General features: G+C 36.6%; 1 protein-coding gene across 3 annotated transcripts in view; it reads left to right on the top strand.

Annotated features, from left to right (window-relative positions):
- The first annotated feature begins 7 nt into the window (after positions 1 to 7).
- LOC112969917 (serine/threonine-protein phosphatase 4 regulatory subunit 1-like) overlaps positions 8 to 17,910 on the top strand; it is a 27,315-nt gene continuing 9,412 nt past the window's right edge. The window contains exons 1-10 of one of the 3 annotated variants that reach the window (XM_026073772.1): positions 8 to 85; positions 7,179 to 7,311; positions 7,668 to 7,774; positions 9,524 to 9,666; positions 10,202 to 10,348; positions 12,946 to 13,053; positions 14,173 to 14,238; positions 14,815 to 14,973; positions 15,472 to 15,665; positions 16,027 to 16,463. In XM_026073772.1, coding sequence (XP_025929557.1) covers positions 7,214 to 7,311; positions 7,668 to 7,774; positions 9,524 to 9,666; positions 10,202 to 10,348; positions 12,946 to 13,053; positions 14,173 to 14,238; positions 14,815 to 14,973; positions 15,472 to 15,665; positions 16,027 to 16,463 — 1,459 coding nt within the window. In that variant the 5' untranslated portion in view covers positions 8 to 85; positions 7,179 to 7,213. Of the gene's footprint in view, positions 86 to 616; positions 777 to 7,178; positions 7,312 to 7,667; positions 7,775 to 9,523; positions 9,667 to 10,201; positions 10,349 to 12,945; positions 13,054 to 14,172; positions 14,239 to 14,814; positions 14,974 to 15,471; positions 15,666 to 16,026; positions 16,464 to 17,910 lie in introns of those variants that run through there. The other 2 variants (XM_026073849.1, XM_026073938.1) reach the window with 2 other exon arrangements.

The following is a 17,910-nucleotide window of genomic DNA, read 5'->3' as shown; positions in this document are numbered from 1 at the left end:
AACCAACCCCCCGGTGTCTCTCTTTTGTTTTTGTTTGTAGGGATCCCTTTGTATTTTGTGGATTTGCAGGATGACTTAGATGATTGTGAGTAACTGTTTTTATTTTCCTGTCTCCTCCTTAGGCCCTCCCTCGTTCTCCCACCCCGGGGTCCTTCCCTCGTCCTCTTTCCGTCTCCGCAGGTTTTTTATCCGGATTAGGGCGAGCGAGGGATTTGAGGCTGCCCGCACTGGTGGGCGAAGGCTTGCGGCGTGTGAAGGTTCACGAGTTAGAAGCGTTCACGCAGCCGCGTGCCCGCGCGAGCGCGGCCCCGAGTCGCGATGTGGCTGCCGATAAGCAGCTCGTTGCCGCGCTCCGGGTTGAGTTTCAGGGCTGCTCGCCTCAGGCTGGCGGGCGAGTCCCTCGGGGGCTCGGTAGCCGCCGCGGAGGCTGTGGCGGGCGGGGAGGGGAGGGCAGCGGAGGGGGGGAGGCGGCCGGGCCGGGCCTGGGCGGCGGCGGGGAGGCGCCGCCGGGGCCGAGGGGGCGCGGGACGCCCGCGGGGAGCGGCCGGCAGGGCGCCGCCTCTCCTCGGAGCGCCTGGTTTTCGCGACCTCGAACGGCTGCCGCGGAGTTGAGTTTTGTGTAAACAACACCTTAAACAATGGCCCGTGAGGAACCTCTAGGAAGGGAAGATGCGGCATTGTTTTAGAGGATTAACCCCTTCGTTGTTGTCTTCGGAAATTAGCCTCGTGGTAACCCAAGTGAAGGAGACTTCTGAACGCTTCAGAGGCTGGCGGAGGTATTGTTTATTTTGCCTTCCTTACGCCATCGCGGCGGTGGCCCAGGCCTGCAGCAGGACGCGGCTGCTTTGGGCATGTGCGCGCCTCGGAGGCGAGGAGCGAAACGAAGGTGTTTGCGCCCGGGTGGCTCCCGGCAGTCGGTGTCTCCGGGTCTGGTACGATGCCTCGGTGCTGGGCCGGGCTGGCAGCTCRCGCTCCAGCCGGTCTGCTTCAGCGCTTTGTAGCAGGATTAGGGCTGCGTGCGTATCGGACCGCTTGGTAAGAACCCTTACTTAAAATTAAGGAGACAAATCTTTGACCGCTAGCTATTTAAATTTGTGTTGTGGTTTCACTGGCACTTTGAATGCTGGATTGGCTTTCCTGTGTAGAAATGAAAACTGAGGCTTGGATTTGTTTCTGTGATTCTTACTGATTTGTTTGCCGTGCAAACATTATTGTTTAAAACAATTATTGTTGAAAACGTGTAACAGAAGGATGTTGAAGGAGGCAGTCTTGAGGAACAGCAGGAGAAACATGATATGCAAGGGACATCCTCCTTCACAAACAGGAAAATCATTCTGTGGAATTCTGTTAATTGCTGCTGTTAAATGTTGCTTTCTGTCTTTGAGGTTTCTGCATTTTATGGTAGCAGARAAGCTTGTGTCATTTGCATTTTGGTTAAGTTTAGAAAAATCTTGGGGTTTTTTTAGATGAAAATGATGTATAAATGGCAAGATTAATTGTATACTAGACTTGTGGTAGTTCTTGGCTCATCTTGTGTTTGTATCTTTATGTGCATTGCAAAACGTCTTTAACAAATAGATGTCTTACACAGATTTATTTGTAACAGTTTGTGTCTTAAGGAATAGATTTAAAAGAGCATTTTCCTTCCTAATCACAGTTACCTACTCGAAAAGCTAGAAATCTAAAAAGTTGTAATAGGAAGAACATGAAGGATAATACTTGAAATAAACGTATTTAGCGGGTATGGATTTGAAAACTTGATAACACTGTGTAAGAAGTTGCTTAAAAGAGAGGTACTTAAAGGTTATGGCTTGCTGCAGTAAATGAAACAAGTTCTTGTGAAGACCTCAAACACCAAAAAGTGCATTGCATGCATTGAATAGAGGTTTTAAATGAGGAGGAAGCTTGCTGATATATTTGAATGTGCTTATGTTGGATTTAAAGATGGTTTTGCAGAGGTCAACACATCTATCTCGCCTTTGAGTTCCTTTAATAGCAGAAAAGCTGCAATAGTTGCTGCTGCAGTACCTTACTTAGGTGTTGAAAATCTTTTTCTTCTGTGCCCTATTTTTTTTTTTTAAAGCCTTCATAGTGCTAATGAATACTTAGCTATTTGAATTGATTGGGTCTTTCTAAATTCCTCCCTGCTGCCTTTCCCATTTTCCCTTCTGTAATAAAGAAATTAAGGATACCAGTCATTTGAGTTTTGTTTGCTGAGTGATTTAAGTACAAGCAGCAGCAATAAATGCAAACTTTCCCATAGCCCTCCTTTATGTGTCTTGGCCTTGAATTGGGAGTGATCATCATTAGAAGTCAAGACGGTAGTTTGTTCTCCATTTAGTGTTCAGCCTTTGGCCATTCTCTATTAAATGCTCAGTCTTTGGCTATTCTGTTGAGACCATCAGTATAGAATTTGTCTGGTAAGTTGATAAAAAGTTTTTATCCTTGTAGGCGAAATTAAAAATCTTCAGACAAAGCAAATCTTGTCTTGAATTTGAAGCAGTAATTAATAAATGTGTATTTTTTTGTGGGTCACTTAAAATTTGTGTATAAGAGTGAATCAGTTTCAGAGTGAGCATGTGCACAAAGGGAAGCATCTATTTTAAAGCACTATTAACATCTCATTTATGATTTAAAAATCAGAAGCTTTCATTATGTTCATTAATTTGACAGTGCACTTAAAATTATGGCCTTGAAAGTTGTCTTTTTTGTTACAGTAGCGTTCAGAAGCCCCATCTAGACTGAGATATTGTACTAATCCAAAGACTAGTCTATAAGAAAGAGTTTGTGATGCGTTTTAAGAAATTCTCAGTGAAATTAATCACTGGAACTACAGTCTACTTTCTGAACTAAATAAATTGGTGAAATAGCGTTATTTGCACTGGGGAAAGCATACTGTGTTGCAGTCAGTTTCACTGAACAAAGAGCCTGGAGGATTACTTTGAATTAGGGGAAAGCAATAATRAAAATCTATGTAAGCTCTTGGAGTACAGTTAAAAGCCTGTTTTTGTAAGGCGATACAAATCCCCTTCATTCAGTAAAGAAAATATATTTTAAGACATGTTTTTCATCCTAAAAACAGTGTGAGAGAGAATGCCCTTGAGCTCATGAAATTTTGTGCTGTGAACTAGTATTTAATATTTTGGTTTGGAAAATTGGATAGCGATGAAGTGATACTAGCTAATGATGTTGAATTGCATAGTTAGTTAAATCCTGTGACACCGCAGGTGTTCCTTGTAGGCTCTAAGCAGCTTTTGAGTCTAGGTCAAGCTAAGGCATATTAAATTCAGATTCAGCTGTGGATGTTGTCACTGGTATTCTGGTATATAGATAGATAGATTTCAAATTTGTGTATTTGATATCATCAGAAGGAAAAACACTGAATGCTTGGTTTGCCTGTGGAAGAATATTAGATATGTTAAGAAGTCATTAGATACATTAAGATCATTATTTTTTCTGTAATTTATTTTCTAGTACGCGAGTGTGTTATGAATTTTGTAAATACCTTCTTATGAGAAGAAAAAAAAACTTTAAAGTTTCATGAGAGAAAAAATGGATTCTGCCATGACTTTTTCTAATCTATATGTACTGAGAGGGTTGAAAAAAATGTCAGGTATTTAACTCTCTTCATCCTGAGCATAACATAAGTAGTTTGTTCTGTTTTCCCTCTGGTCCTAGAAGCGCTGATGTATGCTTAGCTAATTTAAATGAATAATAGAACTACTCCAGGTAGTAAAATTAAGCATGKTTTTTTATGTTTACAAGATTGGTCCCAGCTGTCGTATTGTAGTCAAACTTAGAATTGAAGTTTATTTCAGTGTCACTTAAATTGGTAGGAATTCTCCTGAAATATTTGAAGAGGGACCAATAGTAAAATGAACTGATAGGTGCTTTCATTTTTAAACTGTTAATTCAGGAACAAATTGGCGCTAGATAAAGTTAGTAACAGGCATATTGATTTTTAAGCCATAATAAATCTTCCTTTATACAACAGGTAGCTAGCCTCAAGAATTAGATAGTGACAGTGTGTGGATTTTAAAATGTGTATTATTGTAATTGCATAGRCATAAGGATTGTCACAGTTTGTTTTTGGAGATTGAAAGAAATTGTTGCAACTTCAGAAGGGAAATCAGCCATCCTACATACGCTGAATAATTTCCTATGAGCTTTCATGATACAGTAATTCTCTTTTGAAGCAGGTAAATATTGGATGCTACCTCTTCAGGTATTACGCTTGGTGGGAAAGCTAGCCCTAGAACATGTGGGCATGTCAAACCCTGCTAGGTCTGTGTAATGTAAAGTATACATACTTGTGCAGATACAGGTTCTGAGCCTGTCAATACTTTAAAAACATGTAAAGAACAGCCGCTAGAAAGAGTAATGGCCAGTTGAATGGAAATAAGAATGTCAATAGAAGAAATACATAGTCTCTTTAAAAGGCCACAAATACCTAACATACAATTCTGATGATGTAGCTGTGAGTTCTTTTCTAGTATCTGTGCATACATTTGAAAATATGAACACTAGGTCTCATCCCAAAGCTTTCTTCTGACTGAATCCTGTTGAGCTAGTTGGAGCTTATTGTCTGAAAGAATTGCAGAATTCAGAATTGCTCTAGTCTGTTAATTCAGGCAGGTTCCTAGGAAACACTGTGCTTTCAAGGGACACCAATTTACTGCTCCCCTACCCCAAAGACCCAAGTATAGCACTTTGACTCAAGTATGTTCAAATAATTTCTTTCTGAGATTAGCTGCATTTCTGTTGAGAATGTTTTGGCCTGACTTTGTGTCTGATGCTGAAAACATGTTTCCTCAAACTTCAGCTCAGAATGTATATAATTTGCCCCAGTTGCTTTCACTTTCTTTTATATTGAGGACAGTGGAAGGATATACGTGCCTGTTCTAATAAATATTTCCTGCTGAAAGTAATGGATAATTCTTGTGAGCTTGAAAAACAAGGTGATCCTCCAAAGATCTGACCCATTTAAGGAAGATGGAAAGCAAAAACTGAGTGTTAAATACTTGGACAGCAAAGTTATATATGTGAAATCAGTTTTTTCTTCTGTAGGAAAAAAGCCAAGAGTTGATACCAGCATAGCTTAATGTTAATTGATTTATACATGAGATAAAGCACCGAATCAATCCAGTATACGAATGCAGTCTAGTCTTTCACTAAGACTGTCATTGGTAGTAGAGCGTGTTGTTTTTTTGTTTTTGTTTTTTGTTTTTTATTAAAAGTGATTTATAATGGGTATTTGTTTTTTAATAAAAGTGATTCATAATGGGTATTAATGTGGTTCAGAACCAAAGTTCATTACGCCAGGTCTCAGCTAAGGGGTTCTTTAGGGAAGAGTGTTGATAATACAAAATTGATGATAAAGGAAACATGAGGATAGAYTTGAAGCTTACTTATCCTGATTAAGGCACAGCCATTTAAATCCGGAAAAGATTGTTATATCGGAGACCTTGGAGTTACATATGCAAGTCACTTAACCTACTGGCAATTTCGGATTGCATTTTGGAATAATAAGGCAAGAAGACTTTAAAAGCAAACAAACAAAAACCCCAGCTTTTTAGTGATTGGGATGACAAGTATTGGGAATGACTATAATTTTTTTTATTAAACCAGAATACTTAATATAGCACTTTGAATATTAACAAATGTATATGTAAAGTGTGTCAGTGGGAGAGGCTGTTCCCATTCTTTCCACTTTATAAACAGGGGAAACTGGTGCTGTAAACGAAATTCATTCTGGTTTGCTTTTAAGTATTTAGCCAAAGCGCTTTTTTTTTTTTTTTTTAATGAAGTATTATGCAACTTCCTCATCTCGAAGACAGGAGATCTCTGTCTAAAGGGGCATAACCTAGAGTTACCTACATTATGTTCTTGTAGTCTTAGTTTAAAATACAGTATATTAGGCTTGTCGTTCTGCTTTCAGTTCTTACCAGTTATGTTCTTCCTTTACTGATTTAAATACCTAATATCATGTCCTGCTAAGTCAGAAACTGGTTTATTTTATGTAGTGGTCTGTTCTTAAGACATATGGTGGCTTGCAAGAGACTTGTTGGGTATGAGAAGCCATACCAGCACAATTAGTATGATTGTAGTGGCTATATTATTTATGTGAACAGCGTTTGCATATTTCTAGGGGTATTTGGTGGGAAAGCTGTTGACCCAGAGGAGGAATAACAGCTACTTCAGTGCAACTATTTCTGTAGGTTTCTGCTTTCTGGATGTGTTCTTGTATTCATTGGTGAAATAAGAGAATGTGTGTGAAAGGTTCATGTTGTTACAGGCAGGTTATTTGACTGTCTCTATGTTTCTGTTTTTAAGGAAGGAGTATAAAAAATAATTTGGCCCATCAGCAAAGTTATCCTGTTCCCTTTTCTCTTCACCATCAGTCTTTTAAACGTTTCTGTCCATAACCTGTAATCAAGTGCATGTTACTGGATTAGATGCTTGTAAGCCTGGGTGGGCAAACTGCAACAGTTGGTATGGTAAAATTTTGTTAAAAATTTCAAGTTACAAATACAAAAAAGGTTTAGAAGACAGTAGGTTTGCAGGGAAGGCCTGTTTTTGATAGGTGTGCAGTAGAAAGCTTTGAAATATGTTCACAACAACTAAGGTGAAGTTGAGGTTTTTCTCAGAGCTTCAGATCTGATGTAGACGCATGGGACTCAGTAACTGCAGTAAGGAAAATGTGCCTTGGTAACTTTGAAACAGACCCAAGATTTTGCTGCTTTAAAGCAGTACAGTTTTGGATTTTCTGTCATTGTTAACATTTCTGTTCCTTTTAATAGGGACTGTTTTTCCTTCTGGATTTGTCTGTCAGCTCATAGCATGAAATTTTGTCAGCTGAGCCCATTTAACTTGTAGTATATGTGATTAGTCCACTCAAATTGCAAAGTAAAATGTGTTAAAAGTCAAGGATATTATGACAGTTGAGATGGATTACATTTCAAGGATTGAATTTACAGATGCATATGTAAGTGTTCTTGAGTTCACTAGGTGCAAATTAAGATTTCTGTAAGCAGTTCCTAGTGATGTACAGATAGATTTGCTTTGCAGAATAGATCTAAAAAGAAACGGTGTTACTGTGATAGTATATTTTGTGCTGTAACTTCTCTTGCTGACTCTGTTTTGTTTTTTTGTTTTTGTTGCTCTTTTTGTTTTTCAAGTTGGGTTTGAAGATTATGGACCAGACTGTGATAGCATGAGGATAACAGCATTCTTGGACATTCCTGGGCAGGATAATTTGACTCCATTGGCTCGTCTGGAAAAGTATGCCTTCAGTGATAACATATTTAACAGGTGAGGGTATAATAATTATATCTGATGGTAATCTAAAAAGACTGTGAATCTTATGATATTACTGTTTCTTGTTTTATTCTCCTAAATGTATGCCTAATATTATTTCTGCTTCAATAAATAACTATTACATAAAATTTCCCAAAAGACTAGTTTTTGTTCTTGGTCATTTGAATAAGATCTCTGAACTCTGCTATCTTGATTTTGTTGGGATGTGGAGAAACTGTGTATCTAGTATGTCTGACTGTTCAGAGAAGAGATTGATCTTCCCTTAAGGTGGCTGTTTACATTTGATTAGTTTCTAGTCTCCTCCCATCTCTATGTTGTTAGCAGGCATTTAATATGTTATTCCTCCACAGGCAAATTATTGCTAGAGGTCTTTTGGATGTCTTTCGAGATTTCAGTAATAATGAGGAAGATTTCCTGACGGTAATGGAGATAGTGGTCAGGCTCTCTGAAGATGCAGGTTTGAAATTTTCTTAATTTTTGTAACTCATTTTACATGTAAGCTATGATATAGAAAGCAATGATTTTAGATTTTGAGAAGGCAAGGAATATTTATGAGTATTTAAGTTTTCAGATGTCTTATTTGAAAAACTCCTAGATGATGGAAGAACTAATTTCAGACTTTAACTTCATGTGACAGCTGGTTGCTCCAGACTACTGTAAAAATCACTGGAATGTGGAAATTCATTTACCTTGTTCTCCTTTGAAAATTCTCTCCCTTAACTTGTATCCAAGCACAGAAATCACTAATTAATGTGGTGATTTCTGTTGAATTCAGTAGGGACACCTGGCCTTTAACACCCTGGAAATCATTGATAACTTAAAAGATGGATGTTAAACTCTCATATCTGTAAGCCTTGAATAAATACCAGATGTAATAGGGGTAAAAATGTATTGTTTTTAATTCTGTTTGCACTTGCAACATGTATGTGCTGCACCATGCCTATATTCTGAGCAAATTAACGTGTTTTTTTAATGTATAACTCTGTATTTTAATTTCTTTGTGTCTGGGGGGGGGTTCTAAATATAACAACAGATCTTCAGGTTAACGCAGGGTTTTAATAACTTTTCCCAGTTTCACGTCCAATTATGTTTCTATATTTAATTGGATATTAGAAGGCTATATTCTTTCACTTCAGTATTTTGAATTGAAATTTGAACTGGCTAAATTTTAGAGCTTTGTTTTTTATGATGCTTATCTTTCTCCTCAATTTTTTGCTTTTTTTGTTTATCTTTTAAAAGTGTCTTTTGATTAATACTTCCCAACTGTTGATATGTTTAAAAATAACTTCAATGGAGGAAACATCTTTCAAGTTTTTTTTGTTCTAATTATATTATCAATAAGAACATAGTCTTTCATTAGCATCTTAAAGATGACTGGCTTCTGTTTTTGTTTTATATGTCCCAAAATTTTGGCTTTTGAAACCTTTCACATTAGGACAGAAAGTAAATTCTTCTGACTTACASGTCTTCTCTGAATTCTGACTATTGGTTAATTGGGATATCGATGCAAAATATTAAAAAAAATTTTGAGTACTTTTATACATCTAAAGACTACTGTGAATATTTATGTTAATTTACTGAGGATGAAAAACATTCATTACTTTCTCAGTTGTATTTGAATGATATATTATTTGTTATTTTTTYAGATAAAGGAAAATTGTTGAACAAACAGCAATATGTATTAGTGAAAACATGAGAACTTTTTCTTTTTATAAAGTATTTTGGCTCGTAGGTGTATAAATGCAAGTGTTTTTACTTGGTATAAGGAATAAACCAGGGCCAAAGTAATATTTTCAAGGAAATCATTTATATCTGAGTGTACATAAGATGTGCCTGGTATACTTAGTGCAAGTTGATTAACTGTGTATGCACACAGTTTTTCAGAACGGTTGTGCACTTTAAAACTTAATGTGCATGCACTCATAGTACTCGGATTTTCTAGCTAGCTGCTCTTATTTTATCTGATTCATTAGAGCACTGATCCCGAATCTCTGGACTGTGATGTTGTATATGAGGTTATTCTATTTTATTCAGCTTGCTTTGAAGAATAGGCAATCTCAGTGGTGATATTTCCTTACGTTTTGAATCTTTTCATTTTTCACTGTTGTGAAAGCATTTAAGTGAGAGAAAATGCTGTTTTTTTTAAGAGCGCATGATTGTAACTTTGAATTTACTGATGCAGTTCTGACTTTCTTTTTATTATTAGAACCAACTGTACGTACAGAGCTGATGGAACAAATACCTCCCATTGCCATTTTTCTGCAAGAAAGTCGACCAAAATTTCCAACAGCATTTTTTGAATATCTTATGCCCATAGTAGTGAGATACCTCACAGATGTTAACAATCAGGTAGGAAACACCAGACTACAGGGGTTGAATATTTGGAAATTTCACTGTGGCTCAATGAACTTAAGGCATGAGGAAGAAATAATAGGAAATTCCTTGTTAATTGATACCTGGCTTTTCTGTAGTGCTTTGTGTTTGCTGATTTCAGCACACTTCACTAAGGAGGTCTGAATATCTTTTTTCTCATTTATTTTGGAGAGAATAGGAAACTCGAAAGATTTACCCAGCAGCATATCGGCACAGTCTGTTATAGGAACTATGCCTTAAGTCCAGGCTGTTATAGGAACTATGCCTTAAGTCCTGTCCTATACTTCAGCTTCTGGCTGTTCCTCTGAATTTGGTTAAAGGGCATCTAGCAATGATATGAAAATGTAGTCTTTAGAAAAATTCAATATAAGGTATTACTAATACTTTCTTTTTTTTTTTTTAAACCCATACCTGTGTTTTTGATGAAAACATGTCTTTTGTGGTTCTCACATTATCGGTTAATTTTGTTTTTAGTGATGGACTTTTTTTTCTTTTTCACTGAAATTGATAGGTTAGAAAGGCAGGTCAAGAAGCACTGCTCATACTGCTAGAACAAGATCTCGTTGCTCAGAGTGACATTGAAAATAAGGTGTGTCCAATTCTGTTGGACCTCTCTGCTCCTGACAGTGATGATGAGTACAAGGTGGAAGCTGTGAATGTAAGTGAAGCTGGAAGAAAGCTTATATCTTCAAATTTTATTGCTTTTTAGGAAATATGTTTGCCTAGTTTATAAATTGGTCAGTGCAAGAGTCTGGAAAACTGAATTTTCTGTCAAATTTTTAATTCTTGTGCCATCCCTTGCTGATCTGTCATGTCACTAGTTATGAATGTCATTCTTTGGCTTATTTAGTGTCTCCATTAATGCTATTAACTAAGTCTGATTAAGGTCCTTTAGAGTATATTTATAATGACTTTGTATGATATTTTACTAAATGTGAGATAGAAAATAAAAATCTTACTTGCCTTCTTAGTCCTGAGAGTTTTACATTTGTCATTGAACTTAGAACTTTCTATACCATTACTGTCTCAGCTTGTTGTTGTATTCCTTCTCTGTTTATTAGTTGCTCTGTTGAGAATTCAGAAACTAGTGTGATACAGCTGAAGTTTGGAACCATARCTTAGATGGCTTAAGCTGTTAAGTCTTGAATCTGTAAGATTCTTAGTAATTTGTAAGCATGAGTACCGTTGAAACAATGTGACTTTTTTTTCAATGAACTTGGTCAGGACGTGGAACATCACATTGAGAATTTACAAATAAGATCAGAATTTGTATCTTAATTGAATTAAAGAAGAAAGAAAGATTGTCCTGACTACTGTTGTATTAATGTCTTTTGACCAAATGTGGAGGTACTTCAGGAAACCTTTTTTAGCTGCTATACCTTTTGTACAGTGGAAAAATCCTGKGTTCTGCATCACTGAAGTGCTTGATGAATCTTTTGAGCTTCTTGAATTATGTACAGTAATTGGGAACACAAAATGTTACTGTCTGCTTAAAACTATAAGGTTTAATGAGAGGCTTTTTTTTTCTATAGTTGATTATGCACTTGCAATTATGTACTTGCAATGAGTATTAACAAGAACTACTGTTGCTTTTGATTTACAACAGTAATTAAGATGAGGTCCAAGAATAGTGTTGACATTAAATAAAAGCTTTTATTGCTTATTTTTATTTTTGTTCATTAACATATTTGAATTTTTAGTTTAACACAAATCTTTGATTTTTTTTATTTATTCTGTATTTTTAAAAATATCAGGTTTAAAGAGGCCATCTTTATATTTCAAGATGCTAGATTGTCAAAATCAGTGATGAAATACCTTTAACATGCATTATTTGTTGGCAGCCTTGTTTTAATTCTTGTTTAAGATTACGTTCCCCAGTAGTTTCTTCACATTTGTTCTTCCAGGTTTCACATTAATGTTGCAAAAATGTATGAATGATGACCACAATCTTAATTCTGAAGTGTCTTGGAAAAAATTCTCCCTGTTCACTTTCAAGAAATCAGTTGACCCCACAAAAAGTGCTGGTGTGTAATTACATTTCAGCACGGATATCTGACACTTGACCTGTAAAACAGTTTTACCAGCTAGATTTTCCTCTTCCCTGTCTGGGAGTTGAGTATTGCTTAGGCAGTTTTCCAGGGTGACATCTGAGCACCAGATGTCTTTTAGAAGTTTGACAATTTGCGGAAAGTGATTGAACAGTATCTTTCTTAGTTCTTATTTAATATTCTATTACGAAGGCAAATGTTTCTAGAAACAAAGCTTATTTTTATGGAGGTAGAAAGTTTCAATTATTTATTTTGGAAAAATAAAAATAGAAAGATGAGTACTGTTAATTTGACAACACTTGCGTAAGCATGTAACTCCTGGTGCTGCAGGCAGAACAGTTGAACAAAAAGGTGCGTGGGAGCTCCATCCTCTTTACAGTTGCAAATGTATAGGATTACAGTGAGTTATTCCATAAAGTAGCAGCTGAAAGGAAACATATAGTCCAAAGTATCTAATTTTTCACAATGGAAACRTGGTTTGTGGTGATAGTTGAAGTTGACAGTTCCTCAAAATAAGGAGCTACATTAATGAGTGTGTTACTAACTTTCCTTAATTACATTGAGATGTTAATTTTTAAAACTTCTGAGAATGAAGCCTCTAAAGTGTGCATTAGCTAATATATGTAACTAGTTTGTCTGGCTTTCCCTTTTCTCTCCTGTTGTTTGGCAAACTCTTCTTGTATCATGTTGTCTGTTTAGACTGATCCTATAAGGAGCTGGGAATGTTCTTGTTTTTAAGCATCTGATCAGTCTTCTGAAAGCCAAAGTGTTTACTTACATGCCTAAGATATTTCTCATATACTTAGTTTGTGGTTTTGTATGCTGTCTAGTGCAGTAGAATTTTTGTTGTCTTTGTGCAAAAATACCAGTGTATGCCTCAATGCAAAACAACTTGAAAATGCATTTATTAATAAAAGTGGATTTATTGTCTTGTTTATCCAGTTAAATAATATGCAGAAATGTTATGTTCAGATACAGTGGCATAGAATGATAAATAAAATATGATTATACGAAAGCTACAGTTCTGCTTCACATGAATAAGTATGAAATCATGAATAATGTCAAAGCACTTATGTATTTTTGAGTAATGGTAGATGTTTTCTTGCTCTCTGAAGTAATATTTAGGAGGAATATCAGGCCATGCTTATAAGTTGTTTATTGCAGAAATATATATATTTTCTTCTACACATTCCCTTCTTGATTTCAGATAATCTGTAAAATGGCTTCTATGCTGAGCAGAACCACTGTTGAGCGCATGCTGCTTCCTCGTTTCTGTGAACTGTGCAGTGACGGGAAACTGTTTCAAGTCCGAAAGGTTGGCATGGTGTTTTCAACCTTGAAATAGTTAAAATGAATTTGTATGTTGCTGTTAAATTGTTTACCTGCATAATTTAATCGTTTTATTTAATGCATTGGCATAGTTATAGTTTCTTTAGTTCAGTAAAGAAATAAATAGTAGTCCTTGGTGAATGGCATTGTAGTAGTTAACCTTTTCTTTAAGCCACGTTTGTTTACCTCCTATAATTAAACAATTACCAATTCTCCACCTTCTTGTTTCAAAACCAGAAATTCAAATATACTAGATATTTCAGACATTCTCTTATTATTTATTTTTATTTTAAGCCTTGCATTACTGAAAGGAGAAATCTCAGAAGTATGASATGTACTTCAAATCATGATTGAGAATGAAATTGCTAGCACAACAAGTCTTGGAATAGTTCAGTAGACTTAAGGGTCATGCAGAGCTTCAGCTTGGTCCTTAACGTAAGGCATGGTTATTGGAATTTGATCTGCATAATACCCTTCTTATTATAAGCATATAGAATTAATAGATATTAGCTAAATCATATATAAACACAGTCCTAGCTTAATTGTTTTCAGATTTTGGCAGTATCTCTTTACAAATGCTATAATCAGGGCAGAAGGGACATTCCTTCATATTGGAATGTACTGTAAATGGCACTCACTTGAAACCTTGATTAAACTTTGCCTCARCAAAGTACTTAAGCCAGCCTCAGCCATAGCAAAGATACTTCTGTCAGTACACCTAAGTCCTGACCCTCATATCATGTTTTATTCTGCTTCATTTTTGAGAGCTGCTGCTCAAAGTCATTTAAACATTCGAGTGGGCTTATTATTCCCTTTAATGATTACTGAAGTAGATGACTCTTCACAATGCAGAAGCCTATCCTACTATTGGTTTCAAAGGCGTATGGCTTATGGAAGCCTGCTATAACAAATCTTTGTTCAGGATGAGGAGTTAATGTTACAGGATATAGCTACATGAGTGAAATTTGAATAGTCAAACATGTGCGATTGTTACATGAAATAAATAATGAATGGTGAAGTTGATTTAAAAACAACAACAACAAAAAACACTAATGCAYTTGAAAGGGCCAGGATCTTATTCGTGACTTTTTTTTCTTTTTGTTAGATTTGTGCGGCTAATTTTGGTGACATTTGTAATGCAGTTGGGCAAGAAGCCACAGAGAGACTTCTGGTATGTAAAAATCAAAATCCACTTATGAGAGTTGTGTTTGACAGCTCAAAAGGTTTAATTATGAGGGTTCTGTTATTGTCTTCTCTGGAAATCCATCAGTGTGCATATGGTTTTTTTTGAAAAGGATTTGGCAAAGGCTTTGGTTGCAAATATGCAGCAAGACTGATTGAACCGAAATAGATGTTTTTTTTCCTGCAGAATACTTCCCCCCATCTCCCCCCCCCCGTGTAGTTGACAACCCATATGTAAATTTTAAAATTACTGACTCTTTCTTTCTCTGAACTAGGTGATCAGTCAATTTAGAATCTCAGAAAAATAGGCCATTAATAATTCTTCCTATTCGTTCCAAGTACGTACAATTATACATAAAATCCTAGTGAAATGAGTGGGAGACAAATTTATTTTCTTCAAATTTCTTCAATTAATATATATTTATCTGTCCCTGTTTCTCCCATTTTTCACACATTTTTTTTTCTATCTTGACCTCTTATTGTCTCCAGTTTCCAAACAAATACCTCGATATAAAGTTGCTGCAGTATCTCTTTAATTAGTCTTGGTTTTGCTTATTTTTGGCAGATTCCAAAGTTCTTTGAACTTTGTTCGGATAGCGTTTGGGGCATGAGGAAAGCTTGTGCTGAATGCTTTATGGCAGTGTCTTATACCACATCCCCAGAAGTTCGCAGAAGCAAACTATCCCCACTCTTTATCAGTCTTATTAGTGACACTTGCAGATGGGTAAGTAACTTGCTCCATAACTGATGCATCTTCCCAGACAAATCATACACAAGTAATGAGCAAGTCAAAAGCATGTTGCGAATGTTTTCTGAGCTGAATTTGCTTGGACAAGACTCTACTAAGATCAATTATCTTATTTTCCCCACTCTCTTTTGTTACTTAAAATGTAAAATTTTGTTGTTAGTTGTTAAATTCCTATCTGAGCCTGACGTTTCTAAAACATTACATCTAAAAGCTCTTCTGAGAGTAGGTTGCATGTGTTAAAGATACCGCTTGAAGTATGAAGTGATGTCCTTCAAATCTTTTAACTTCTTTAAATTTCTTTACTGATTTGTAGATTTACACTTAATAGCCTGACATCCTTGCTTAGGTGTCACTTATTTGGTATTAAATGAAGCTGTTCTAGTTAGAAATAATTTGGAACCAAATTTTATCTTTCAGTATTAGCTCTATGGTAGTTCCATGAATCCTGAATGTTATGTCTTCATACTTTTTCAGGTTCGTCAGGCTGCTTTTCAGTCCCTTGGCCCATTCATTTCTACCTTTGCAAACCCTTCAAGTGCTGGTCTGTACATTCGAGAAGATGGTACATTGAGTATCCGACCATCACCACAAGATGTGACTTCCAATTCCTGTCAAGCAAACAACAATATAAATTTTATGTCCTCCAGTACAAATGTTGCATCTTCCAGGTAAATCATAGGAAAGATAGGAGGTAGGGGAAAGGAAAAGAAAGAGGATAATTATTTTAGTTGCTGTTCAGGACTAAAAACCTTAAAAGTATGGCTCCAGGAAAGGTATAAAGAGTGAGGTTGCATATGTGTCTGCTTGAGTGTAGCCACATTATTGAAATTTAATTGACTTTTTGATGCCCTCACAGGAGGGCAAAGGGAAAAGTGGTGAAATAAAATGTAGTGCTAAAACAGCATCTGTCTTTCTGCAGAGCAAATAAGCTTCTGTAGTTGTTGCTGTCTTGTAAAGTATTTTCACTGAAAAGTACTGATCTAAGTTGCTTTAGATTTTATTTGGATAACTGTGTGTGTCTGTTATCAGTTCAGAACAACCAATGGAAATCAAACGAGAGTCATGGACTGAGGAGACTTCAGCTGAAGTTAATACAGTGCTGTCAGTTAAGAATCTAAATAAAGACACATGGGAAGCAAGTTCAGATTGTTGTACCAATCCTGCAGAAGACCTGACTAGATTGTCTCAGGGTGACAGTGTTGCTGCTGGTGTCACAGAGGTCATTAAGGACAGCAATTTTCCAGGAATGAACTCGAGGCTACAGTCTGCTGAGGATGTATTTAATACTTTCTTGTACTGGCGCCCTCCTCTGCCTGATATAAGCCAGGATCTGGAGTTGCTTCAGTTCAAGTCTGAGAAGCACAAAGACAGCTGCTCTGTGCAGTGTAATAACTGTGTTGCCAGTAGCGAAATAAAAAAAGTTCTGGAAAGCTTGCAGGAACACATAGATGATCCGGATGTTCAAGGTGAGACTCTGTAACAGTAAAACAATGTTTCCTCCAAGCAGGTTTTCTCACAACCTTTACAAAACCTTTGACTGTTCTAATTGTCCTGGTATTCATAAGGTGATGAGACCTCCTTGGGTAATAAATTATTTTGCTTCAGGCTCAGCTATAGAAAGTTATGCCTTCTTCCCAACACCTAAACTATCTCTAGAACAGGTGGAGAAGTGTTCCTAGCTTCTGCTGGGATAAGAAATAGGATTGGATCCAACTGCAAAAGGGAAATCAATTGTTTGGCAGCTTTCTGGAAATTGCTGAAAGCAGCTTTGATTTTTTTCAGTACGGTAATTTTAAATACTGTGGGTTTTAGGGACAGAATTAGCTGTTAATTAGCCAAACTCATCTAATATTTGTTTGAGTGAGAATAGCTGTAATTCCAAGTCACCTTTCTTTAGCCTCTTCATACAGGCCGGTTGATGAACCCATTGAAGTGATGATAGTCTGATAGTGGATTGCTTATATATTTCCTGGGCCAAATCCCTCCTGACAGGTTTGTCATCTGTAGTCAACTTGATTTCTTATTTCACTAAATTCCTTGAGTGCTAGTGAGCAAACAGTTTTCATGTGCCTGTTCATTCATCCATTATCTGCATGCCGAGTTGTATCTCCAGGATCTGGAGTCTCATTTGGACTCCTTGCAGCGCTACGAGCAGTGAGCTTACTGGCAGTGTGGCATATGTACTTGGCTACCCATCACCATTTTGGTAAGATACCAGAAAAAAAATTTCTTCATGTGCAAGAGAAAGGATCAGAAGGAAAGGCAGATTTAAATGATGGAAGAGGTAAAAACTTAAATTTTAAAAAAAAAAGTGAGACAGTAAGTGGAAACTGAAGTGAGTAAAGGCAAAAAAGGCAGTGTAACTGAGTTTCAGAAAGAAAAGGGAGAGAGTAAAGGCAAGTGACAGGGGAAGAAGCACAATAACATTAAGTGGAACTGAGGCAAATGGAGATGTTAGCTTGACAGCTATACAGTTAGAAAATGAGTGGTTTGGAGATGCACAGGAGAAAACACTGAAGTTCCCAATTTTTCTGATGACTTTAGCCAAACAATCTTTCTTCCTTACTCAGAATGGAGATGGATGTGGATATTCATTTCTGTTTCCCTCCTGCTCTAGCTGCTAAAACACTCATAAATGTGCCTATAATTCATTCTTCTGCCTTTCCAAAGTTGTCCTTTCCCCTCATTTCCAATACACTGTAGTATTTTTCACCTTTAAAGTATGCTTTGGTATTTCATCTTGAGACTGTAGTTGCTGTAGGCATGTGCACAAGCATTCTGAACTCTTAGTAACTTTTCGTTCCTAGCAGCCCATCAAAATGTTGCATAGCATACAAATGCAGTTTGTCCTGACTTCACTGGTGACGTAGTGGTAAACCTGACCTTTTCTTTCTTTTTTTTTTTTTTTTTAAT

Source organism: Apteryx rowi, unplaced genomic scaffold (genome assembly GCF_003343035.1).
Source record: "Apteryx rowi isolate R43461 unplaced genomic scaffold, aptRow1 scaffold_0, whole genome shotgun sequence".
In the NCBI taxonomy this organism is placed as follows: Eukaryota; Metazoa; Chordata; class Aves; order Apterygiformes; family Apterygidae; genus Apteryx; species Apteryx rowi.
The sequence above is the reverse complement of the archived record's forward strand: the minus strand, read 5'-3'. Positions and strand labels throughout refer to the sequence as shown.